The 27,476-nt window shown below is 42.5% G+C and overlaps 1 protein-coding gene across 3 annotated transcripts in view; it reads left to right on the top strand.

Moving 5' to 3' along the window:
* twf2 (twinfilin-2) overlaps window positions 1-27,122 on the top strand; it is a 174,112-nt gene extending 146,990 nt beyond the window's left edge. For all 3 annotated transcript variants that reach the window (XM_072280796.1, XM_072280795.1, XM_072280797.1), the window contains 3 exons: window positions 5,381-5,531; window positions 6,480-6,601; window positions 25,589-27,122. In XM_072280796.1, the coding sequence (XP_072136897.1) occupies window positions 5,381-5,531; window positions 6,480-6,601; window positions 25,589-25,762 (447 nt within the window). In that variant the 3' untranslated portion in view covers window positions 25,763-27,122. The remainder of the gene's footprint in view (window positions 1-5,380; window positions 5,532-6,479; window positions 6,602-25,588) is intronic.
* Window positions 27,123-27,476: the final 354 nt, after the last annotated feature.

Raw genomic sequence — 27,476 nt, 5'->3', positions numbered from 1 at the left:
TGCTACATTTGAAGAGCATGGCATTAACATAAAGCCACTATTCTTTCTGAATGCAAACTGGCTGTTATATTTCATACATTGCAATGGGGGCTACACTGAAGAATTTCATTGGGTCTATCACTGCGTGAGTCATTGTGAATTGTTTTGCTCCTACAGGTGTTCAACCCACCTATTGTCTATTGTCTCTACTATTCTTTCATTTTTGATAACCTTCATAGAATCATTGTATCTACAAAATTAATTTTAGTCACCAATTCCTAACCTCAGGAGGTCTTAAAGCCAATGAACCTCCCATGTACAGTATGAAATGTGACAGTTTGCACTCAGCAAGATCCCACATGTAACTTTGCAATAATGGCCAGCTAATCTTTTTCCATGGCAATGACTGAGGAATAAGTGTTACTCTGCTTTTAAGATACTAGGCCATGTGATCTTTAACTTCCATCTGAAAGAGAAAACATAATATTAGTTTGATGTCCCATGTGAAATTTCTGATGGTGCCAGACCTCTTCAATACTTCATACTAGGTCAGATTGATGTTATATGTCAACGATTTGGATGACAAAATTGATGCTTTTGTGGCCTAGTCTGCAGCTGATACAAAGACAGTTGGAGCGGCAGGGTGTGTTGAGGAAGCAGGGAGTAGGACTTGGAGAGATTGAGAGAATGGGCAAAGAATAGCAGAGGGAATATAGTTTAGGGAAGCATATGGTCATGCACTTTGGTAGAAGGACTAAAGGCGTAGACTATTTTCTAAACAGGGAGAAAATTTAAAAATCAGAGGTGCAAAGGGACTTGGGAGTCCTTGTGCAGGATACCCTAAAGGTTAACTTGCATTTGAGTTAGTGATAAGGAAAGCAAATGCAATGTTAGCATTCTTTTTGAGAGGACTAGAATATAAAAGCAAGGATGTGATGCTGGGGCTTTATGAGGCTTTGGTTCAGGCCGCATTTGGAGTATTCAGCCCCTTACCTAAGAAAAGATGGGCTGTCCAGAGGAGGTTCACGAGAATGATTCTGGTAATGAAAGGGTTAATACAGAAGGATCTTTTGATGGCTCTGGGCTTTTACTTGCAGGAGTTTAGAAGACTGAGGCAGATCTCATTGAAATCTCTCATATGATCCTCTCATATCGCTTTTGCCAATCAACTGTCCAGCTCTTGGCTTCATCCCTCCCCCTCTTGTCTTTTCCTATCATTTTGGATCTCCCCCTCTCCCACTTTCAAACCTCTTACTAGCTCTTCTTTCAGTTAGTCCTGACGAAGGGTCTCGGCCCAAAATGTCGACTGTACCTCTTCCTAGAGATGTTGCTTGGCCTGCAGCGTTCACCAGCAACTTTGATGTGTGTTGCTTGAATTTCCAGCATCTGCAGATTTCCTCGTGTTTGAAGTATTGAAAGGCCTAGACAGAGTGAGTGTGGAGAGGATGTTTCCTGTAGTGGGTGAGTCTAGGACCAGAGGGCATAGCCTCAGGCTATGTCCACACTAGACCGGCTAAATCCGTAACCGAAGCTTTTTCTCTTCGTTTTGGTCCTCCTCCCCTGAAAATGGAGCTTTTCTAAAACATTCTCCAGAGTGTTTAAATCTGAAGATGCTGGTTGGGCGTTGTAGTATGTATGGGGTAACCGGCTAATTTTAAAAATGTTGTCATAACCTGCTGGAACAAATGGTGGCAGCAGCATGGCATTTTATTGTTTTCTTGAACGCAACCTCCAATACCACAACGACAATATCTGACAATAGATGTGTAGCAGCCTAATGTAACATTGTAGGGAAATGCAAGATAACACTGATGCAGACATGTTTTATACATTTAACAAGGTGCTTTATTAATGTATTGCTTGTGCAAACATTCAATGGATGCAATTGTCACTTTTGCCCAGTAACTCATTTTAGTGCACATGTTAAATACAGCAAAATAATACACAAAGACATGGCAAAAGTATAGGCAAACAAATGAGGTAACAGCAAATTTCACTTTTGCCCAGTAACAAGCCTTATTCTTATTGCATTTAGTTGTAGCTGTCATCCCTTTCATCGGTGAAGAGATTATGGCTGTAGGAAATGTTCCCGGACAAACGCACACCAAGTCTTTCCTTTGGCAGTTTTCTTTTAAGTTTTTCTAGTCAGTAATTGGACAAACGTGCACCAAGTATACCGTTTCCTCTTCGCTTGTTTTCTGTGTGCCCTGCGCATGTCCAGTAGGAGGAGATTCGGCCAAATACTAGTTTTAATGTGGATGGAGGTATTTTCAAAAATGCCTGGTGTGGACGCCTATCGTTTTTACACAAAACCGGCGTTTTCAAAATTATCCGGTCTAGTGTGGATGTAGCCTCAGAATAGGTGGATGGGATTTCTTTAGCCAGAGGGTGGTGAATCTGTGGAATTCATTGCCACAGATGACTGTTGGAGGCCAAGTCATTGTATGTATTTAAAGCAGAGGTTGCAAGTTTCTTGGCAACGCACACAAAATACTGGAGCTGCTTAGAAGGTCAGGTGCCGATGTTTCGGACCAAGACCATTCTTAAGGACTGGAGACCGATTGTAAATTGGGGGACTGTTTTGTTGAGCACCTTCACTCCATCCTCCAAAAGTAGAACTTCCCAGTGGCAAAAAATTTTAATTCTGATTCCTATTCCCATTCCTTCCAGTTAAAAAAAACCCTACTGCTCCCCTTTTCTTCTATTCCCCATTTTGCCCTCACACCTCTTCACACCTGACTATCACCTCCCCTCCTTCTTCCCTTTCTCCAATTGTCCATTCTCCTCTCCTATCAGATTCCTTCTTCAGGCTTTTACCTTTCGCATTCAGCTGGCTTCACCTATCACCTTTTAGCCATCCTCTTTCCATGACCATGATTGTTCTTGGCAAATTTTTCTACATAAGTAATTTACCAGTACCTCCTTTGGGGCAATGTCTTGAGTGACCCCAAACATTATCAATACTCTTCAGAAATTGTCTGCCTGGTGTCAGTGGTCACATAACCAGGAGTTGTGAAATGCACCATCTGCTCATACGACCATCCACCACCTGCACCCATGACTTCACATGACCCTCATCAGGGGGATAAGCACATGCTCCACCTTGCCCAAGGATGACCTGGAGGCTAACAGAGGGAAGGAGTGCCTTACACCTCCTTTGGTAGAGACATATCTCCTCCTCACTACCTAATTTTCCCCAATATAACCATATAACAATTACAGCACGGAAACAGGCCGTCTCGGCCCTTCTGGTCCATGCCGAACGCTTACTCTCACCTCGTCCCACCGACCTGCACTCAGCCCATAACCCTCCATTCCTTCCTGTCCATATACCTATTCACTTTTACTTTAAATGACAATATCGAACCTGCCTCTACCACTTCTACTGGCTCATTCCACACAGCCACCACTCTCTGAGTAAAGAAGTTCCCCCTCGTGTTACCCCTCAACTTTTGCCCCCTAACTCTCAACTCATGTCCTCTTGTTTGAATCTCCCCTACTCTCAATGGAAAAAGCCTATCTACGTCAACTCTATCTATCCCCCTCATAATTTTAAATCCCTCTATCAAGTCCCCCCCTCAACCTTCTACGCTCCAAAGAATAAAGACCCAACTTGTTCAACCGTTCTCTGTAACTCAGGTGCTGAAACCTAGGTAACATTCTAGTAAATCTTCTCTGTACTCTCTCTGTTTTGTATATATATATCTCTATTATATCTTAATCGTTCATTGAAATATGAACTTTCCAACTTTGGACAATGTCACATTATTTATACCAATAGCACTTTGAATTGAGATTTATAAGTTGAGTGCCATCAAAACAGCTAACACCATATACAGGTACACCCATGAAGAGTTGCTCATTGTTGCTGATGTTACACTGTTATTAGAATTTGATGAAATATATTTTTAAAAAAGAATGGACATCCAAAGGAAGATAAATGATGGAATGGAAGAAGTACGCAGCAGTTCAATAAACCTCTGAAAAGAGAAGGGGCAAAACTGCGGATGCAAACTGGCCTGCTGTACATCTCCAGCATTTTTTGCTTTTATAAATTCTCATAAAATTCTTATAAAAAAAACATTTAACTGGTTAAATCATACCTAGGGGAAAAAAATCACCTGCATGTCTTCTTGGATGGGAATCCTGAATAGCTGAATGGACATATAGCTGTTAAAAGAATAGTAACTTTCCATCACCCCACAAACTACAACCAAAGAAATAACAGTTATGTCATTATGGATAGGATTCTCATTCTTATTCCATCTCCTTAACTTCAACTCTCTCAAACTATAATTTTTTTTATCAACCTTACAACATGTTGGAGAGCTCAATTTCTATTTCTTTGTATTCCTGATTTCTTTAGCTCCACCATTATTAACCATCTCCCCAGTTGTTTGGGCTCTTAACTCGAGGATTTCCTTGCAGAATCCTGACTTTATATCTCCTTAAAATGACAGTCAGGATCAAGTTTACTGGCATATGTCACGAAATTTGTTGTTTTACAGCAGCAGTTCAGTAAAATATACAAAATAAATTGCAATAAGAAAAATACTTGATTTAATTTTTAACGTATAATTCAGAAAGAGAAAGTTCCTTATTTGTCAGAGCTTCTGCCTTCCAGCATCCGCTTATGTTGCTCAGTGGCAAACTGTGTCTGATGAAGCTCCTGTGAAGCACATTGAAATGTTTGACCATCTATTGGCACAGTGATTGATTAATACACAGCAAAATCAAAGGAATATAGAGCCAATGCTCACTGTGTTATAGTCTCTCATTGAAAATGAAACACCTCAATAATAATAAGTACTTTATTGATCCAGAGTGGGAAATTATTACGTTACAGCAGCAACATTTAAAACAGACACAGCAATAATAATAATAATAATAACTAATAATATACACAATAATAATATGCCAATGTGCAATAATAATGTACAAAAAATAAAACAGAGACTATTGTACTATGATGTGTGTTCTCCGGCATTTGGCAGGGAAAGTTTTCTGTAACAGTCGTTGTGACAGCAGACCTGAATGATCAAAACAAAGAAAATTGAAATATTCCTTTTCCTCAATAACTTTCAGTAAGGTCAATGGAACAAAAACAGATCATGGATGGTTGGACTGAGGGAGGTGGGAGAGAAAGGATTTTTCAGAGACATAGGTAAAGTACAGTAGAGTGGGGATAATTACATGGCTCTTCCAAAGAGCTGAAACAGGTATGATGAGCTTTGAGCTGAATCATTCAATGATTCCATTTTTATACCAGAAGTGCTAAAGAAGGAAACAAAGTAGTTTTATTGCTCAGCTGTATTTTGTACAAGATATTTTTCTGTAAGTTATAAAAAAGTGTTGGCTTCTGTCAAAACTGTGTCCTTGTATTTTCTTCTCCACATTTCAGAAACTAGACATAGAGAAGGAAACCATTAACTTGGTGCATACTGATGTAACTGACATACTTGACTTGCCAAAGAGGATCCCCAATAATGCTGCTCGTTACCATTTCTTCCTATACAAACATACACATGAAGGCGATTATTTAGAGTCTGTTGGTAAGTTCACAAATGTTTAGTGTTGCCAGTTGGCTATTGCTGATTTTATTGTATTGTTTATTGTTAGCTTCTCACAGCAGCATATACAAAGCAAGGCCTATACTTGGGCAGCCTCTCCTTTCCTTTCTGATTCCTGTTTAGCAAGTATTCTGGTAGTTTAATGAGCCTTTTGTCTCTTTATACTTGGAAAGTCATCCATTTTGGTTCTGCTAAATCAGCGAGTTTTTTCTCTGGTCTGGTTGCCTGAAAAGGAAACAGGAAATGAATTCAGCACTGCAAACTTGCTTTGTATCTAAAAGGTCTTTAGTTGCAAAGTTTTGCTGCTTTGCTCCTAATTCATTCTCCACTTAGTCAGTAGATTAATTTTGTCCATCACATATTCCAGGGCAACTTTGATTTCTTTTGTGGCTTTAATATTACACAGAGCAATGTTCTTGCGCATTTACTTATACATTAAAAAGCGGTAACAAATTATCGTAATCAAAACCTGCAAATGATGCATATTTTATTTTGAGATACAGCATAGAACAGGCTCCTCCAGTACAATGAGCCGTACCGCCCACCAACTCACCTATTTAATACTAGCTTAATCACAGGAAAATTTACAATGACCAATTAACCTACAAACTGATACACGTTTGGACTGTGGGAGGAAACCGGAGTGCCCAGAGAAAACCCACACACAGTCATGGGAAAACATACAGACTCCTTACACCAGGATTAAACTCTGATCTCTGACACCCCGAGCTGTAATAGCGTCATGCTAACCGCTACATTCATGGGCTTAATTACTGCAGATTCACTACAGTCAAATGTGACATGCAATGGCAGTCTATTCCTCATTGTTAACCACTTTAGTTATAGAAATGGAACAGTTCCAATCTCATACACATCTCTACTGGGTCATTATTTCTAACTGTATTGAAATTATTACTTTTATTTCCACAGTATTTATCTACTCCATGCCAGGGTATAAATGTGGTATTAAAGATCGAATGCTCTACTCCAGCTGTAAAGGACCTCTGTTGGATGTGGTAGAACAGCAGCTGCAGCTGAAAGTTGTCAAAAAGGTAGTCACCTGTGTGTATCTGTGAATACATATTCAAGGGAATGTGGTGAGTTGTGAAACCCTTGACCGATCTTCCCTCTAGTTGGTGAAGGTTTGAAGGCTCATCTCTGTTCTGAGGTGAATTGTAGATTATAACGTGAGAATAATGACTACTTCAGAAGGTTTATTCTATTTTTTCTTTGAAGGCTATTCAAATACGTTACTAAAAACTTGTTCCCTTCCGTTCCAACATGTCTGTCGGCCAAACTCAGGTTGGAGGTACAACACCTCATATTCCTATAGGCTAGCCTCCAACCTGATGGCATAGACATCAAATTCTCTAACTTCCAGTAATTTCTCCATTCTCCCCCTTTGTTCTTTTCCATTCTCCATTCTGGTTCGCTTCTTACCCCTTCTCCTCACCTACCTATCACCTCCCTCTGTTGCTCCGCCTCTCCCCTTTCTCCCATGATCCACTGCCGTCGACTTCTTCAGATTCCTTCTATGCCTTGAAATGCTGCAGTTCTATTGGTGAAGATTCTTATGTAATGCAGTAGGGTGAGTGTTTCCAGGGTTTAGACTCAGCAATGGTAGGAAAATGGCTAGACTACTTGAGTTTCTGCTCAGGGGTGACAGGGTTGACGGCGGATATGCAATGGCAAGCATTTAAGGATTGCATGGATGAACTACAACAATTGTTCATCCCAGTTTGGCAAAAGAATAAATCAAGGAAGGTAGTGCACCCGTGGCTGACAAGAGAAATTAGGGATAGTATCAATTCCAAAGAAGAAGCATACAAATTAGCCAGGAAAAGTGGCTCACCTGAGGACTGGGAGAAATTCAGAGTTCAGCAGAGGAGGGCAAAGGGCTTAATTAGGAAGGGGAAAAAAGATTATGAGAGAAAACTGGCAGGGAACATAAAAACTGACTGTAAAAGCTTTTATATATATGTAAAAAGGAAAAGACTGGTAAAGACAAATGTAGGTCCCCTACACACAGAAACAGGTGAATTGATTATGGGGAGCAAGGACATGGCAGACCAATTGAATAATTACTTTGGTTCTGTCTTCACTAAGGAGGACATAAATAATCTTCCAGAAATAGTAGGGGACAGAGGGTCCAGTGAGATGGAGGAACTGAGCGAAATACATGTTAGTAGGGAAGTGGTGTTGGGTAAATTGAAGGGATTGAAGGCAGATAAATCCCCAGGGCCAGATGGTCTGCATCCTAGAGTGCTTAAGGAAGTAGCCCAAGAAATAGTGGATGCATTAGTGATAATTTTTCAAAACTCGTTAGATTCTGGACTAGTTCCTGAGGATTGGAGGGTTGCTAATGTAACCCCACTTTTTAAAAAAGGAGGGAGAGAGAAACCGGGGAATTATAGACTGGTTAGCCTAATGTCGGTGGTGGGGAATCTGCTGGAGTCAGTTATCAAAGATGTGACAACAGCACATTTGGAAAGCGGTGAAATCATCAGACAAAGTCAGCATGGATTTGTGAAAGGAAAATCATGTCTGACGAATCTCATAGAATTTTTTGAGGATGTAACTAGTAGAGTAGATAGGGGAGAACCAGTGGATGTGGTATATTTGGATTTTCAAAAGGCTTTTGACAAGGTCCTACACAGGAGATTAGTGTGCAAACTTAAAGCACATGGTATTGGGGGTAAGGTATTGATGTGGATAGAGAATTGGTTAGCAGACAGGAAGCAAAGAGTGGGAATAAACGGGACCTTTTCAGAATGGCAGGCAGTGACTAGTGGGGTACCGCAAGGCTCAGTGCTGGGACTCCAGTTGTTTACAATATATATTAATGACTTGGATGAGGGAATTAAATGCAGCATCTCCAAGTTTGCGGATGACACGAAGCTGGGCGGCAGTGTTAGCTGTGAGGAGGATGCTCAGAGGATGCAGGGTGACTTGGATAGGTTGGGTGAGTGGGCAAATTCATGGCAGATGCAATTTAATGTAGATAAATGTGAAGTTATCCACTTTGGTGGCAAAAATAGGAAAACAGATTATTATCTGAATAGTGGCCGATTAGGAAAAGGGGAGGTGCAACGAGACCTGGGTGTCATTATACACCAGTCATTGAAAGTGGGCATGCAGGTACAGCAGGTGGTGAAGAAGGTGAATGGTATGCTGGCATTTATAGCGAGAGGATTCGAGTACAGGAGCAGGGAGATACTACTGCAGTTGTACAAGGCCTTGGTGAGACCACACCTGGAGTATTGTGTGCAGTTTTGGTCCCCTAATCTGAGGGAAAACATCCTTGCCGTAGAGGGAGTACAAAGAAGGTTCACCAGATTGATTCCTGGGATGGCAGGACTTTCATATGAAGAAAGACTGGATGAACTGGGCTTGTACTCGTTGGAATTTAGAAGATTGAAGGGGGATCTGATTGAAACGTATAAAATCCTAAAGGGATTGGACAGGCTAGATGCAGGAAGATTGTTCCCGATGTTGGGGAAGTCCAGAACGAGGGGTCACAGTTTGAGGATAAAGGGGAAGCCTTTTAGGACCGAGATTAGGAAAAACTTCTTCACATAGAGAGTGGTGAATCTGTGGAATTATCTGCCACAGGAAACAGTTGAGGCCAGTTCATTGGCTATATTTAAGAGGGAGTTAGATATGGCCCTTGTGGCTACAGGGATCAGGGGGTATGGAGGGAAGGCTGGTGCAGGGTTCTGAGTTGGATGATCAGCCATGATCATAATAAATGGCGGTGCAGGCTTGAAGGGCCGAATGGCCTACTCCTGCACCTATTTTCTATGTTTTTCCTTTTCCACCTATCACATCCCAGATTCTTACTTAATTCTCCATCCCTCACCCACCCACCTCTATCTTAACCTGGCTTCACCCATCATCTGCCAACTTGTTTTCTTTCCACTCCCCCCACTTTCCTATTCTATCCCCCCTTTCCTTTCCAGTCCTGATGAAGGACCTCAGTCTGAAATGACATCAGTTTATTCCCCTCCATAGGTACTGCCTGACCTGTTGAGTTCCTCCAGAATATTGTCTTTGTTGCTCAGGATTGCCAGCATCTGCAGAATCTCTTGTGTTTGGAGCTGATGAGGAAACTGAAAGTTTCACATAATAGTCTTTACACTATTTGGATGTGACTATCACAGGCTCTGTTATTTAATGTGTTTAAGATACCTATGTTTTTTAACGATTAATTTTAAACTGGACATCTCCGACAAGGCGCTTATTGGCTTTGATATGGTAGTCATGAGCCAACTTCTTGAAATGCTGCAGTTCTATTGGTGAAGATTCTTATGTAATGCAGTAGGGTGAGTGTTTCCAGGGTTTAAACTCAGCAATGGTAGGAAAATGGCTAGACTACTTGAGTTTCTGCTCAGGGGTGACAGGGTATTGATGGCGGTGATCCAGTCAGTTCTACTAAACATCAAAAGTAGATGGTGAGTCTCTCACTTGTTGGAGACAGCTATTGCTTTTCACTTCAGAGCATGAGCCGGAATTTTGCTTGGATCTGTCTGCATTTAGCCTTTGTACACTGAGAAATGGTGAACAAAGCAATAGGGCACAGCTCTGAGGAGCTCATACAGTGATGTCCTGGGGTTATGGTGATGGAATTCCAGCAGACACAAATATCCTCATTTCTGTGAGCTAGGACTCCAATTGTTGGAGTGTTTTCTCTTTATTACCCTTTCATTTCAGTTATACCAAGGCTTCTTGATGCCACATTTGGTTAACTGGACCAAAACTACACAGCTGGAAATTTGACTAGTTCGGAGCAGAGCTACAGCTGGGATGTTACCTGGTGTTACAGCCTTTGCTACATCCAGTACTCTCAGATATTTCTTGACAAGGTTTCTGTGGATCAGATTGGCCTGAAGTTAGCTTGTGTGATAATGGAGATTTTCAGAGAATGTGAAGATGGAATACCTCTGGTTGAATAAAATTGCAAATGCTTTAACCTTATCTTTCATGCACATTACATTGTGTGTAGTGATGTTCTTGAAGTCTCAAGTTTCAAAGTAAATCTACTGTCAAATTACATATATTACCATTATAGCAGAATATAGTATTAGTGGTAAGACTCTTAGCAGTGTGGAGGATCAGAGGGATCTGGGGTCCAAGTCCATAGGACACTCAAAGCAGCTGCGCAGGTTGACTCTGTGGTTAAGGCGGCTTACGGTGTATTGGCCTTCATCAATCAGGGAATTGAATTTGGGAGCCGAGAGGTAATGTTGCAGCTGTGTAGGACCCTGGTCAGACCCCATTTGGAGTACTGTGCTCAGTCTCAGTTGCCTCACTACAGGAAGGATGTGGAAACCGTAGAAAGGGTGCAGAGGAGATTTACAAGGATGTTGCCTGGATTGGGGGGCATACCTTATGAAGACAGGTTGAGTGAACTCAGCCTTTTCTCCTTGGAGTGAAGGAGGATGAGAGGTGACCTGATAGAGGTGTATAAGATGATGAGAGGCATTGATTGTGTGGATAGTCAGAGGCTTTTTCCCCAGGGCTGAATAGGCTGCCATAAGAGGGGACAGGTTTAAGATGCTTGGGAGTAGGTACAGAGGAGATGTCAGGGGTAAGTTTTTTTATGCAGAGAGTGGTGTGTGCGTGGAATGGGCTGCCAGCAACAGTGGTAGAGGCGGATACGATTAGGGTCTTTTGAGAGACTTTTGGATAGGTACATGGCGCTTAGAAAAATAGAGGGCTATGGGTAACCCTAGTAATTTCTACAGTAGGGACATGTTGGGCACAACTTTGTGGGCCGAAGGTTCTATATTGTGCTGTAGGCTTTCTATGTTTCTAATAACTACCCTGAGATTTTTCACCATATACTACCTTGAGTTTCATTTTCTTGCTGGCATTTACAGGAAAATAAAGAAGTACGACAGAGTTTATGAAAAAATATAAATATCAAAGACTGGTAAACAACCAATGTGCAAAAGAAGATAAATCATGCAAATAATTAAAAAGTCATTATCGTCATTGCGTACCATGTTGTATGATGTGAGCAATCATGGTCTTCCAACTGTTAACCATGATTGTTCTTGGCAAATTTTTCAACAGAAGTAATTTGCCATTTCCTCCTTCGGGGCAGTATCTTTACAAGACAGGTGACCCCACCCATTATCAATACTCATCAGAGATTGTCTGCCAGGTGTTAGTGATCACATAATCAGGACTTGTGATATGCACCGGCTGCTCATATGACCATCCACCTCTTGCTCCTATGGCTTCACATGAATAGGATATGACAGATAAACAGGAATAGGGTACTAGGTTGGTCAAAAATGGGAGGGTTGTGTGTGTGTGTTGTCTAGTGCACATTCTGGAGCAGAGGGTGGCGGTAATGCACCATTAAGCTGGATGCCGACCGCCGTAAAACAAGATACAGACAGAGACAGGCTTCACATGACCCTGATCAGGGGAGCTAAACAGGTGCTACACCTTGCTCAAGGGTGACCTACAAGCTAGAGGAGAGAATGAGCACCTTGCACCTCCTCTGGTAGAGACATATCTCCATCCTGCCACCCAAAAAAAGGTAAGTAAATAATACTGAGTTGTAGAATCCTTGACAGTGAGCCTATAGGTTGTGGGGTCAATTGAGCTTCAACAATCACTCAAATTCAGGAGTCCTCCTGCCACACAGTTGTTTGATTGTTCATTATCATTCACAATTAGATTTGACAGGATTGCAGAACTTTGTCTATTGAATGCTATTTTCCTTGCTTTGCATACTTAAAGTCTGGTTATTGCAATTTCACCAGATTGGGACACTTGCCATTGCTCCTGTCAAACTCTCTGGCATGCCTTATTGAAACAAGGATTGGTTCACCTGCTAGATAATAACAGTGAAAGACTTACCAGATGCATGAGAATACATGGTGATTGTTGACTGTCCACAGTGCCTCATGAATGTCCAGCTTTGATCTAAATGTAGTGCCACACTATATGATGGAGTTTGTTCTCCAGTGTGAAAGCAGGACATCAACTCCACAATGATTGTCCGTGTTTTCATGGATAGATGCATCAGCCACTTGTAGATTGATGAGGACAAGATTAACTAGGTTTATCCCCTGGCTTGGTTCATTCAATACATACCGCAGACTGAATCTGCCAGTTAGACTACCAATCTAGTCTAGAGCACAGATTTTGTAGTCTCCCACCCATAGTAAATTATATGCCCTTGCTATATTCAGTGCTGCTTCCAAGTGTTTTGAGAAATGGAAAAGCACTGATGGCAGATAGGAAACAGGATCATTGTTTCTTGTTAGTGTTTGACCTGAGGTCTTAACACGTCGTGAAATCTGGAATGAATGTCGCTGTTAAAACTCCATTGGTAGGTCATTTTGCCAATGGAACTGTATGTACACAAGAACATACCTTCCAAATCATGTCATATTGCAATTTAAGTCATCTATGAAACAGTTTAGATATCTTCTCCCAGATGTTTCAAAGAAGAAATTTGCAATGACAACTGGGCTCTGAGCATGTTTGTCATAACCAAATTCAGTACCAATTGGTATGTCTGATTCATTTCTTTCTTCTGCTTCAGTTTAGTGGTGTGGTACAACTGAGTGTCTTATTCAGCCATTTCAGAGAAAATTTTTTAAATGAAACCACATTACATAGAAACAGAGAAACATAGAAAATCTACAGCACAATACAGGCCCTTTGGCCCACAAAGCTGTGCTGAACATATCCTTATCTTAGAAATTACCTGGGGTTATGCATAGAAACCATAGAAACTACAGCACAGAAACAGGCCTTTTGGCCCTTCTTGGCTGTGCCGAACCATTTTCTGCCTAGTCCCACTGACCTGCACACGGACCATATCCCTCCATACACCTCCCATCCATGTATCTGTCCAATTTATTCTTAAATGTTACAAAACAACCCGCATTTACCACCTCATCTGGCAGCTCATTCCATACTCCCACCACTCTCTGTGTGAAGAAACCCCCCCTAATGTTCCCTTTAAACTTTTCCCCCCTCACCCTTAACCCATGTCCTCTGGTTTTTTTCTCCCCTTGCCTCAGTAGAAAAAGCCCGCTTGCATTCATTCTATCTATACCCATCATAATTTTATATACCTCTATCAAATCTCCCCTCATTCTTCTACACTCCAGGGAATAAAGTCCTAACCTATTCAACCTTTCTCTGTAACTGAGTTTCTCAAGTCCCGGCAACATCCTTGTAAACCTTCTCTGCACTCTATCAACCTTATTTATATCCTTCCTGTAATTTGGTGACCAAAACTGAACACAATACTCCAGATTTGGCCTCACCAATGCCTTATACAACCTCATCATAACATTCCAGCTCTTATACTCAATACTTCGATTAATAAAGGCCAATGTACCAAAAGCTCTCTTTACGACCCTATCTACCTGTGACGACACTTTTAGGGAATTTTGTATCTGTATTCCCAGATCCCTCTGTTCCACTGCACTCCTCAGTGCCTTACCATTAACCCTGTATGTTCTACGTTGGTTTGTCCTTCCAACGTGCAATACCTCACACTTGTCAGTATTAAGCTCCATCTGCCATTTTTCAGCCCATTTTTCCAGCTGGTCCAAGTCCCTCTGCAGGCTCTGAAAACCTTCCTCACTGTCTACTACACCTCCAATCTTTGTATCATCAGCAAACTTGCTGATCCAATTTACCACATAGTCATCCAGATCATTGATATAGATGACAAATAACAATGGACCCAGCACTGATCCCTGTGGCACACCACTAGTCACAGGCCTCCACTCAGAGAAGCAATTCTCTACCACCACTCTTGTGCTTCTTCCATCGAGCCAATGTCTAATCCAATTTACCACCTCTCCATGTATACCTAGCGACTGAATTTTCCTAACTAACCTCCCATGCAGGACCTTGTCAAAGTCCATGTAGACAATATCCACTGCCTTCCCTTCATCCACTTTCCTGGTAACCTCCTCGATAAACTCCAACAGATTGGTCAAACATGACCTACCACGCACAAAGCCATGTTGACTCTCCCTAATAAGCCCCTGTCTATCCAAATGCTTGTAGATTCCATCTCTTAGTACTCCCTCCAATAACTTACCTACTACTGACGTTAAACTCACCGGCCTATAATTTCCCTGATTACTTTTCGATCCTTTTTTAAACAACGGAACAACATGAGCTGCTCTCCAATCCTCCGGCACTTCACCCGTAGACAGCGACATTTTAAATATTTCTGCCAGGGCCCCCGCAATTTCAACACTAGTCTCTTCCAAGGTCCGAGGGAACACTCTGTCAGGTCCTGGGCATTTATCCACTTTAATTTTTCTCAAGACAGCAAGCACCTCCTCCTTTTTAATCTGTACAGTTTCCATGGTCTCACTACTTGATTCCCTCAATTCCATAAATTTCATGCCAGCTTCCTTAGTAAATACAGACGCAAAAAACCTATTTAAGATCTCCCCCATTTCCTTTGGTTCTGCACAAAGCCGACCACTCTGATCTTCAAGAGGACCAATTTTATCCCTTACAATCCTTTTGCTCTTAATATACTTGTAAAAGCTCTTTGGATTATCCTTCACTTTGACTGCCAAGGCAACCTCATGTCTTCCTTTAGCCCTCCTGATTTCTTTCTTAAGTATTTTCTTGCACTTCTTATACTCCTCAAGCACCTGATTTACCCCCTGTTTCCTATACATTTCATACAACTCCCTCTTCTTTATCAGAGTTGCAATATCCCTTGAGAACCAAGGTTCCTTATTCCTATTCAATTTGCCTTTAATCCTGACAGGAACATACAAACTCTGCACCTTCAAAATTTCCCCTTTGAAGGCTTCCCACCTACCAATCACATCCTTGCCAGAGAACAACCTGTCCCAATCCACGCTTTTTAGATCCTTTCTCATTTCTTCAAATTTGGCCTTCTTCCAGTTCAGAACCTCAACCCTAGGACCAGATCTATCCTTGTCCATGATCAAATTGAAACTAATGGTGTTATGATCACTGGAACCAAAGTGCTCCCCTACACAGACTTCCGTCACTTGCCCTAATTCGTTACCTAACAGGAGATCCAATATTGCATCCCCTCTAGTTGGTCCCTCTATATATTGATTTAGAAAACTTTCCTGAACACATTTTACAAATTCTAAACCATCTAGACCCCTAACAGTATGGGAGTACCAATCAATGTATGGAAAATTAAAATCCCCTACCACCACAACTTTATGTTTCCTGCAGTTGCCTGCTATCTCTCTGCAGATTTGCTCTTCCAAGTCTCGTTGACTATTGGGTGGTCTGTAATACAATCCCACTAATGTGGCCATACCTTTCCTGTTTCTCAGCTCCACCCATAAGGACTCAGTAGACAAGCCCTCTAATCTGTCCTGCCTGAGCACTGCTGTAATATTTTCCCTAACAAGCAATGCTACTCCCCCACCTTTCATTCCTCTGCCTCGATCACATCTGAAACATCGGAACCCTGGAATATTAAGCTGCCAGTCCTGCCCCTCCTGTAGCCAAGTTTCACTAATTGCTACAACATCATAATTCCATGCGTCAATCCACGCCCTCAACTCATCCGCCTTCCCCGCAATACTCCTAGCATTGAAATATATACACCTCAGAAGATTTTTACCACCACTCACAACCTTTCTATCAGCGGATTTGCTTAAACCTTCAACATCATTTATTTTCACCCCAGCCACACTGTCAGCTCTGGCACTCTGGTTCCCATCCCCCTGCAAATCTAGTTTAAAGCCTCCCCAATAGCACTAACAAACCTCCCTGAAAGGATATTGGTCCCCCTGTGGTTCAAGTGTAACCCGTCTCTCTTGTACAGGTCCCACCTGCCCCAGAAGAGGTCCCAATGATCCTGAAATCTGAAACCCTGCCCCCTACACCAGTTCCTCAGCCACTTGTTCCTCCTCCAGAGCATCCTATTCCTACCCTCACTGGCACCTAGCACAGGTAGCAATCCTGAGATTACCACCCTCGAGGTCCTGCTTTTCAACTTCCTACCAAGCTCTCTATACTCACTGTTCAGGACCTCTTCACTCTTCCTTGCTATGTCATTGGTACTGATGTGCACCACGACATCTGGCTGGTCACCCTCCCACTTCAGGATGTCATGCAATCGATCAGAGACATCCTTGACCCTGGCACCTGGGAGGCAACAAACCATCCTGGATTCTCTGTCACGACCACAAAACCTTCTATCTGCACCTCTAACTATCGAGTCCCCTATCACTACCGCTCTCCTCTTTCTCCCCCCTCCCTTCTGCACTGCATAGCCCTCTACTTATCTACCCTATTGCATCCGCCTCCACCGCTGTTGCCGGCAGCCCATTCCACACTCACCACTCTCTGCGTAAAAAAAAACTTATCCCTAACATCTTCTCTGTACCTACCTCCAAGCACTTTAAAACTGTGTCCTCTCGTGCTAGCCATTTCAGCCCTGGGGAAAAAACCTCTGACTATCCATACGATCAATGCCTCTCATCATCTTATACACCTCTATCAGGTCACCTCTCATCCTCCGTCACTCCAAGGAGAAAAGGCCGAATTCACTCAACCTATTCTCGTAAGGCATGCTCCCCAATCCAGGCAACATCCTTGTAAATCTCCTCTGCAACCTTTCTATGGTTCCCACATCCTTCCTGTAGTGAGGCGGCCAGACCTGAGCACAGTACTCTAAGTGGGGTATGACCAGGGTCCTATATAGATGCAACATTACCTCTCGGCTCCTAAACTCAATTCCCTGATTGTTGAAGGCCAATACACCGTATGCCTTCTTAACCACAAAGTCAACCTGCGCAGCAGCTTTGAGTGTCCTATGGACTCAGACCCCAAGATCCCTCTGATTCACCACACTGCCAAGAGTCTTACCATTAATACTATATTCTGCCATGATATTTGACCTACCAAAATGAACCATCTCACGCTTATCTAGGTTGAACTCCATCTGCCACTTCTCAGCCCAGTTTTGCATCCTATCAGTATCCCACTGTAACCTTTGACAGCCCTCCACACTATCCACAACACCCCCAACCTTTGTGTCATCAGCAAATTTACTAACCCATCCCTCCACTTCCTCATCCAGGTTATTTATAAAAATCACGAAGAGTAGGTCCCAGAACAAGATCCCTGAGGTACACCACTGGTCACCGACCTCCATGCAGAATATGACCCATATGCAACCACTCTTTGCCTTCTGTGGGCAAGCCAGTTCTGGATCCACAAAGCAATGTCCCCTTGGATCCCATGCCTCCTTACTTTCTCAATAACCCTTGCATGGGATACCTCATCAAATGCCTTGCTGAAATCCATATACACTACATCTACTGCTCTGCCTTCACCAATGTGTTTAGTCACATCCTCAAAAAATTCAATCAGTCTCGTAAGGCACAACCTGCCTTTGACAAAGCTATGCTGACTATTCTTAATCATATTATGCCTCTCCAAATATTGATAAATCCTGCTTCAGGATCTTTTCCATCAACTTATCAACCGCTAAATTAAGACTTACTGGTCTATAATTTCCTGGAATATCTCTACTCCCTTTCTTGAATAAGGAACAACATCCGTCACCCTTCAATCCTCCAGAACCTCTCCTGTCCCCATCACCAGAGGCTCAGCAGTCTCCTTCCTCGTCTCCCACAGTAGCCTGGAGTACATCTCGTCCGGTCCCAGTGACTTATCCAACTTAACGCTTTCCAAAAGCTCCAGCACATCCTCTTTCTTAATATCTACATGCTCAAGCTTTTCAGTCTGCTGTAAGTCATCCCTACAATTGCCAAGATCCTTTTCTGAAGTGAATACTGAAGCAAAGTATTCATAATGTATCTCTGCTATTTCCTCTGGTTCCATACACACTTTTCCACTGTCATACTTGATTGGTTCTATTCGCTCACATCTTATCCTCTTGCTCTTCACATACTTGTAGAATGCCTTGGAGTTCTCCTTAATTCTGTCTGCCAATGCCTTCTCATGGCCCTTCTGGCTCTTCTAATTTAATTCTTAATCTCCTTCCTGCTAGCCTTATAATCTTCTAGATCTCTATCATTACCTAGTTTTTTGAACCTTTCGTAAGCTCTTCTTCTTGGCTAGATTTACAACAGCCTTCGTCCAGCAAGGTTCTCGTACCCTACCATCCTGCCCTGTCTCATTGGAACGTACCTATGCAGAACCCCACGCAAATATCCGCTGAACATTTGCCAGATTTTTCCATAGGTTTCCCTGAGAACATGTGTTTACAATTTATTCTTATAAGTTCCTGCCTGATAGCTCATATTTCCCCTTACTTCAATTAAACGCTTTCCTAACTTGTTTGTTCCTATCCCTCTCCAATGCTATGGTAAAGGAGATAAAATTGTAATCACTATCTCCAAAATGCTCTCCCACTGAGAGACCTGACACCTGACCAGGTTCATTTCCCTATACCAGATCAAGTACAGCCTCTCCTCTTGTTGGCTTATCTACATATTATGTCAAGAAACCTTCCTGAACACACCTAACAAATTCCACCCCATCTAAACCCTTCACTCTAGGGACATGCCAATCAATATTTGGGAAATTAAAATCTCCCACCACAACAACCCTGTTATTATGACCCCATCCTGTTCCTAACTTCCACCCACAAAGACTCCGTAGACAATCCTTCCATGACTTCCTCCTTTTCTACAGCCGTGACACTATCTCTGATCAACAGTGCCACGCTCCCACTTCTTTTGCCTCCCTCCCTGTCCTTTCTGAAACATCTAAAGACTGGCACTTGATGTAACCATTCCTGCCCCTGAGCCATCTAAGTCTCTGTAATGGCCACAACATCAGTACTGATCCACACTCTCAGCTCATCCACTTTGTTCATAATACTCCTTGCATTAAAATAGACACATCTCAAACCATCGGTCCGAGCGAGTCCCTTCTCTACCACCTGCCTATCCTCACACTGTCTCCAAGCTTTCTCTATTTGTGAGCCAACCGCCTCGTCCTCTATCTCTTCAGTTCGGTTCCCAACCCCCAGCAACTCTAGTTTAAACTGTCCCCAATAACCTTTGCAAACCTCCCCGCCAGGATATTGGTCCCCCTGGGATTCAAGTGTAACCCGTCCTTTTTGTACAGGTCACACCTGCCTCAAAAGAGTTCCCAATGATACAGAAATCTGAATCCCTGCCCACTGCTCCAATTCCTCAGCCATGCATTTATCCCCTCATTCTATTTCTATACTCACTGTCATGTGGCAGTGTCTCTGGAGTCTCATAGAAATCAGACTAGATGAGGATGGCATATTTCCTCTGCTGAGCATAAGTGAACCAGATGGACTTACGACAATCCAATGGTTTCATCATTGCGAGTAGTTTGCTTTTTGCTTGATTTCAAATCATTATTTACAATATTCCACAGCTGACTCCAAAATGCCAACAGCAACCAAGCTTGTATCTCATAATGATGAAAGATCCCAGCCTGAAACATTGACTGTTTATTCCCCTCCATGCATCTGCAGAATCTCTTGTGTTTGCACCTCACGAACTTACTAGGTTTTTAAAAAAAAGCAAAATTGTTTTCAAAAACAAGAGAAAATATGCAAATGCTGGAAACACACACAAAATGCTGGAGGAACTTGGCCTGCCAGGCAGCATCTGTGGAAAAAAGTACAGTCGATGTTTCGGGCTGAGACCCTTCGGCCAGACAGGACTCCATTGGATTTGGAGTAACAATCATTTCATTTTCCTTTACACTTGTGTACGACAAATGACAATAAAGAATCTTGAACCAATGTTGTCACTCTCTAACTGCTCCCATGCACTAATACAGTTATTCCCCATGGTCATCGCCCCCCCTTTTACCCAATCAGAGTTATCATCCTTCCCAATCTTCTTTCTGTTTCCAGTCTGATGGATGGTGATTGTCATGAGTCTGAAAATCAAAAGCTAACTTCTGATGCTGGCAGTCTAAGTTGTAAACAGAAAATGCTGGAAATACTTAGCAGGCCAGGCCACCTCTGTGGGAAGAGAAACAGAGTTAACATTGCAGGTCAAAGACCTTTTTTCGCAACTGTTTCTATTAATGTCCTGAATAGTGGGAAGTTCACAACCACAGACGCAGTGGGCTGTCCGCACCGCTCTCTGCAGAGCCCATACCAGGCAGTGATGCAGCCAGTCAGGATGCTCTCAATTGTGTCCTTGTTGAAAGTCCTTAGGATTTGGGGACTCATGATGAAGTTCTTCAACCGTCTGAATTGAAAGACACGTTATTGTGCTTTTTTCACCACACAGCCAGTATGTATAGACCAAGTGAGATCCTCGGTGATGTGTATACCGAGGAACCTGAAGCTGTTCACCCTCTCAACCCCAGATCCATTGATGTCAGTAGGGGTGAGTCTGTCTCCGTTCCTCCTGTAGTCTACAACCAGCTTCTTTGTTTTTGCAATATTGAGGGAGAGGTTGTTTTCTTGACACCATTGTGTCAGAGTGATGACTTCTTCCCTGTAGGCTGCTTTATTATTATTTGAGATAAGGCCAATCAATGTAGAATCATCTGCAAATTTAATTAGCAGGTTGGAGCTGTGGGTGGCGACACAGTAGTGGGTGGACAGAGAGTAAAGGAGGGGGCTGAGGACACAGTCCTAGGGAGCTCCTGTGTTGATGATCAGAGGAGCAGAGGTGAGGGAGCCCGCTCTTATCACGTGCTAGTGATCTGACAGGAAGTCCAGGGCACAAGGCAGGGTGAATGCCGAGGTCTCTGAGCTTCTTATCAAGCTTAGAGGGAATTCTGGTGTTGAATGCTGAACTGTAGTCCAAGAACAGCATTCTTACATAAGCATCCCTCCTCTCCAGGTGTGTAAGGACGGTGTGTAGAGCTGTGGCTGTTGCATCATCTGTTGATCAGTTGTGTCAGTAGGCAAATTGTAGGGGTTCATTGTGGGTGGTAGCATGCTGCAGATGTAATCCTTGACCAGCCTCCCAAAGCATTTGCCTGTTATTGAGGTGAGTACAACAGGATGCCAGTTGTTCATCTTGAGGTATGAGATGTGGAATGTAAGTGTAAAGTGACAGTGAATGGGGGGGGATGAAGGGGTTGGTGAGTGGCTGTGGAGGGGAGTGTGTGTGTAGGTAGGTGTGGAGAGTATGTGTAAAATTACAGTGAATGGGGTGATGAAGGGAGTGGTGAGGGGCAGTAGAGAGAAGTGTGTCAGTATAGGTATGATGTGTGGAGCGTTAGTGTAAAGTGACGGTGAATGGGGGGGATGAAGAGGGTGGTGGGGGACTGTGGAGAGGAGTGTGTCAGTGTAGGTATGAGGTGTGGAGTGCAGGTGTAAGGTAACAGTGAATGGGGGGATGAAGGGGTTGTGAGTGGCTGTGGAGAGATGTGGCTGATGTGGATGTAGTGGTGGTGGGGTGGGTTAATGAGTGGAAGCGTTGATCAGCTTGATGGCTTGGGGGAAGTAACTGTTTTTGAGTCTGGTAGTACTGGTGTGGATGCTGTGTAGCCTTTTCAATGTAGAATGTAGGAATGCGAAATGTAGAGAAAGAAGATGTCTGATGGATCAAGTTGGGCATGTCCTGCACTCCCAATGCAATTACCCATTCCCCAAAATATCGATCATCCCTCTGCCTCCATAGATGTAGCCCTTCCCACTGAATTCCTCCAGCAGTCTGATATTTGCTCCACATTACATCAGAGAAGCTGAACATAAACTGGGTGATGATGTCAGGAGTTATCCAGATGTTGTAGAGGAGATGATATTGTATGTCACTTTATATACATATGAGCTATGTATAAGCTCATCTCATTTGTATACAGCCACATTCAAAGGTTTCAAAGGTACATTTAATGTCAGAGAAATGTATACAATATACATCCTGAAATGCTTTTTCTTCACAACCATCCACAAAAACAGGAATGCCCCAAAGGGTGAATGACAGTTAAATGTTAGAACTCCAAAAGTCCCCCCCAGCTCCACTCCCTCCCGCCCATAAGCGGCAGCAAGCGCAATCCCCCCTCCCCCCACCAGCAAAAAAAAAAAGCATCGGCACCCGTCACCGAGCACTCAAGCGTGCAGCAAAAGCAACAGTAAAGACACAGACTTGCAGTACTGCAAGGACTACATTGTTCGCCCAGCATTCGACATACAGGTTTCCCCCGCCATCCGAAGGTAGAGCATTCCTATGAAATGGTTTGTAAGCCGGGATGTCGTAAAGTGAAGAAGCAATTACCATTTATTTAAATGGGAAAAATTCATGAGGGTTCGCAGACCCAAAAATAACCTACCAAATCATGCCAAATAACACATAAAACCTAAAATAACAGCAACATATAGTAAAAGCAGGAATGATATAAATACACAGCCTATATGCAGTAGAAATACTCCTCTACAGTCATTGCCTGCACTGTTCTCCGTAGCGAAAATCTCACGCAAGCGCTTTCGGCAGAAACACTCTCTCCAGTAACCTTTAAGCTATGAAGCCAGCCAGCCAAATCATACCAAATAACACATAAAAATACATAGCCGATATAAAATAGAAATAACGTATGTACAGTGTAGTATCACTTATGGGAATTGGGAAGACAGCGCCGAGCACACTGATGATGGTGTGTTAGGCTGAGTCGTCGGAGATTGGGGTGGTGCAGTGATCCCCACCCTCCAGGCCACCAACCGATACCGATCTGCGAAGCATGCAGGAGTCCAGCGGTAGCCGGGATGCACCCAGTAAATCTTTAAGAAAAAAGCGGAAATAAACAAGTTAATTAATTAGGTGCCGCCCGGCACGTAAATGTTGGCCCAGATCAGAGGCAACGCAATCAGCAATCGCCTCTGATCTGGGCCGACATTTACCTGCTGGGCGGCACCTAATTAATTAGCTTGTTTATTTTGGCTTTTTGTTCTTAAAGATGTGCTGCGTGCGCCCCGGCTACTGCTGCATTCTCCGCGGCCGGGGGGTTGGGGTGGTTTGTTTCCATCAGGGCTGGCAGGTCATCTTCTTCGATGACTGCCTGCCTCGATGTCGAAGGTCAAGGTTCATCGTCTGCTATGGCTGATGTGGAAGGCTTGCTTGACTGCTTAGCCTGGCGCATTTTTCTATCATACAGTTCTTTGTAAGGACTCAAACCATTTTGCAAGTATACCCTAAACCGACGTACCCTTTCAAAATTAAAGTCGTACTTCATCATTGCATCGAAAATCTCATGCAGTTGCTTCACGTTCAGTTTCTGGACGACTTCACTTTCGGTCCGTTCGCTACTGCATTCGTTTTCGATTGTTATCCTTTCCTCTTCCAATTGCATCAGCTCTTCATCTATCAGTTCTTGGTCATGGGATGCCAAAACCTCTTCAACATCATCTTCGTCAACTTCCACAAGCCAAACTCACTTTGTCCTTACTTCGTTCACCACGATCGAAACGCTTAATTATGTCTAGTTTTACGCTAAGTGTAACACCCTTACGAGCTCTTTTAGGCTTTTCCGATACCTTAGAACTCATCTTGCAAACGGATGCTCACAGGCAGGTGTTTAAGCAATGCCAGCGAGACTGCCATTCCAAATCTGGGGGAGGGGAGGCTGCTCAAGGCACGCGCTGTTTTTTTCGTGCACTGCCTTCTTTCGTAACAGTGAAAACACCTGTTAGCGAAAACAGGTAACTAATGTAGGTCTTTCGTAACAGTGAGTTTTCGTAAATCGAACGTTCGAAAAGCGGGGGGACACCTGTACCACAGGCTCTCTCTCTCTCCCTGATAAGGGAGAAAGAGATGTGTCCATTTCACAGCGAGAGGGGAGACATAACAAACAACTTGCTGGTTTACGATGTTAAAAGTTCGTTGCGTCGCTTTTTTTGAGCTCTGTGCCCAAAGATCTCAGGTCTCTGGGCACACAGTCTTAGATGTTCCAGCTCGCACGACACACCCGTCTGGGATACTGACCTTTGATCTGCCCATCTCCGAGATCCTAGGCCTCCAAAGCTGAGCTGAACTCTTAGGCTGAGCCCTTGGCATGCTGAACAATGGCCAGTTATGAAACCCCAAGAGCGGGTCCCATTCCCACAAAGAACCGTATTCAGTGTGTAACTTCAGGTCAGGGTCTTCAAAAGAACCCTGAAAGGGAAAAATAGAGATATTAAAGATGGAAATAGAGCTGTTTCTGAAGATGCAAGCAAAGGAGACACCATTTAGCGCCATCACTTTGCTCTGTCTCCACCTTCAAACAGCTATTTGTACATTATGTTTTATACAATTGCTTTTATTGTGTGTTTTTTATGTTCCATTGGATCCACAGTAACAATATCTTGTTCTCTTTTACACTTGTATACTGAAGGATGACAATAAAATGACATTGTGAACACAAGATGCTGCATACTAGATTGGAAGAAATACAAGTGAATTGCTGAGTCCCCGGATAGTGAGAAGGGAAAAGGTGAAAGGATATGTGTTGTATCACCTGCATTTGCAAGGAAAGGTGCCCTAAGAAGTGGTTGTGGGGGAGGGGGAGTGGATGTTAGGAATGGAAGACTATAACTATACAACCATAATGAGGAGTATCAGGAAGTTGCAAAGGGAATTGTCTCTACAAAATATTGGAATCTCTTAAAAGGTGATGGAATTTGTGGAAAATGATTTGTTGAATATGGATGCTAGTGCGGTTTGATGGTAAGGGCTTTGGTGGCACAGTGGTTAAATTATCAGACCTTTCATCCAGAGGCCTTGGCTGTCAGACCGAAGATGAGACTTCAGATCCCATGGTGACAGGTGTTGGAGTTGTTCTGTTTAATAACCAACACAGAATATGTAAAAAAAATCTAGTTTCCATAATGGTGACTAAGTATAGGCAATAAATACAAGCTTTGCCTGTCATGCCCCTTCCACAACTTAAATTGAAAGAAAACTGCATACATGCCCTTCTAACCTAGTGAGCCCAGTGTGACACTACACAAAACAGTTCAGTGAGTGAGTGTGGATTTAACAGTCATTGGAATTTCAAGATCAGTTTTCCATTTGGAATTGAGGTGGTCAGCGTATTTTAAACTAAAATGGTCCAGGAATCAGTACATTATTCTTCTTTTTCAGATCGAGATAGACAATGGTGAAGAGCTAACACCAGACTTTCTTTACGAAGAGGTCCACCCTAAACAGCATGCCTTCAAACAAGCCTTTGCAAAGCCCAAAGGGCCAGCAGGAAAACGTGGACAGAAACGAATTATTAAAGGAACTGGAGAGGCTGAAAATGGAGAGGACTTTTAAATCGCAGTCACCAATGAGCGACTTCAAACTTTTTATTCTAACACTAAATTTTAAAATTATCACAGAATATTAATTTACATTGGTTAAACCTCTTAACATTTACCTTTGTCTCCCAAAATACAATAAGCACCTTTTTTGATTTTTTAAAAATTTGTTTGCCCAAAGCTTGTTACAAATCTTTTGGGGGAATTTTTTTAAATCTATACGAAGGCTATCATGTCATCATCTTACAAATGAGAAATTGATTAGCAATGTTTTATACTAACACTGTGCAAACACTGCCTTGTTAACCTGGCAACAGCACATTCGGGCTATTTACCTACTGACACAGAATCCGCTACCAAATACAATGACAGCCAACATAAAAGAAGAAACTTGCAAGTTATCAGATTCCTACAAAGCGCAAGTCAGTGTGATGTTTTCAAGATATGATCAAAAGCATCAAAACATAATGCTTAATTTGAAAGACTATGGGTGAAAAATGCAATTATTTCTTTGCCAACACTACATGCTATCCACATTCAGAAGTGCTATCAAAATTTGCATTACTTGTTTTTATGCACTGTAATCAGATCTGAAAACCTTAAAGATAAGGGTCCTGGGAATTGATTATCTGGTTTCATAAGGTTGGTGTCCTGGCCAGAAGTAGACCACAAAGGGCCCAAGTGCATACTGCCATGACACTGCCAGGGGGATCAGATATTTTATCTCTGCACCAGATTGACACCAAATTATTCTGTAAACACCACAGAGAATTAACTCATACTCTTCCACAAGATAGTGAGGGAATTGGGGTATATAACCATAATTGTTTACTGTAGAAAATGGCCACATAGTCCCTCACCAGAATCTGAAATTTCATTCAAGTGTCTGCTCTTTAGCTCTTCACAGCTCCACTCTACCCTTCAACTTTGTATGTTTTGGCTACTTTTCTGATTTATTTCTGAAGGGACTGGTGCCCAATAAGCCAGTTTGGCTCGTCATTCTTATTTACATTTTGTATAGATATAGAATTCTCTGCACAAGGAGAACAAGAAATTGGATCACAACATTCACCTGAATCTGAACTCAAACCTAATTCCTGATTGAGAATCTGTGTTGTTTTTGTTGAAGTTCCTGTACTGTAAGTGAATACGCATAATGCACTTTGGTGTAGCTGTGAACAGGGCAAGTGTCTGAACTTACAGCTGTAGTGTCTGTAGAACTAAAACTATGGTACATGTACAAGTGATTCAGATAGATCCAGAGATGAATTGGGTTAACAGTGACTAGAGAGGCTTTTCTCTGCACCTCTCTCTGGCAATTCCTTTCAGTGGGAATTTTGATTATTTCTGAATGACAATAAATGAACTTTAACTTGTTTAAATTGCATAAGTTTTTAAATGCATAAAATTGTTGAAGGCAGAATCTCCATTTAGGTGTCCTTATTTTATTTAAATTTCTACTTAATTCAATGGCTTTGTAGATGGAGATCTCACAACAATCAATTCCTTCACAGAGTAGAAGAATGCTTAATTCTTTAGCATGTGCTGCTTTTGAACAAATCTAAAGCTTTGGAAAAGTTGACTCATTTTGTATCTTGTTGGGAACATAGAATGGTAGAGGTTATTTTTAAAAAAGTATTTTTTAAAAATTTTGACAATGTAATACTATCAGTACTGCAGCCATAAGCTATTCCCATCCATATTCTCTTACAAACAACTCCTTGACTCAG

This window comes from Mobula birostris, chromosome 16, assembly GCF_030028105.1.
Source record: "Mobula birostris isolate sMobBir1 chromosome 16, sMobBir1.hap1, whole genome shotgun sequence".
Taxonomy (NCBI): Eukaryota; Metazoa; Chordata; class Chondrichthyes; order Myliobatiformes; family Myliobatidae; genus Mobula; species Mobula birostris.
Note: the sequence above shows the minus strand (reverse complement) of the source record. Positions and strands in the feature narration are given on the sequence as shown.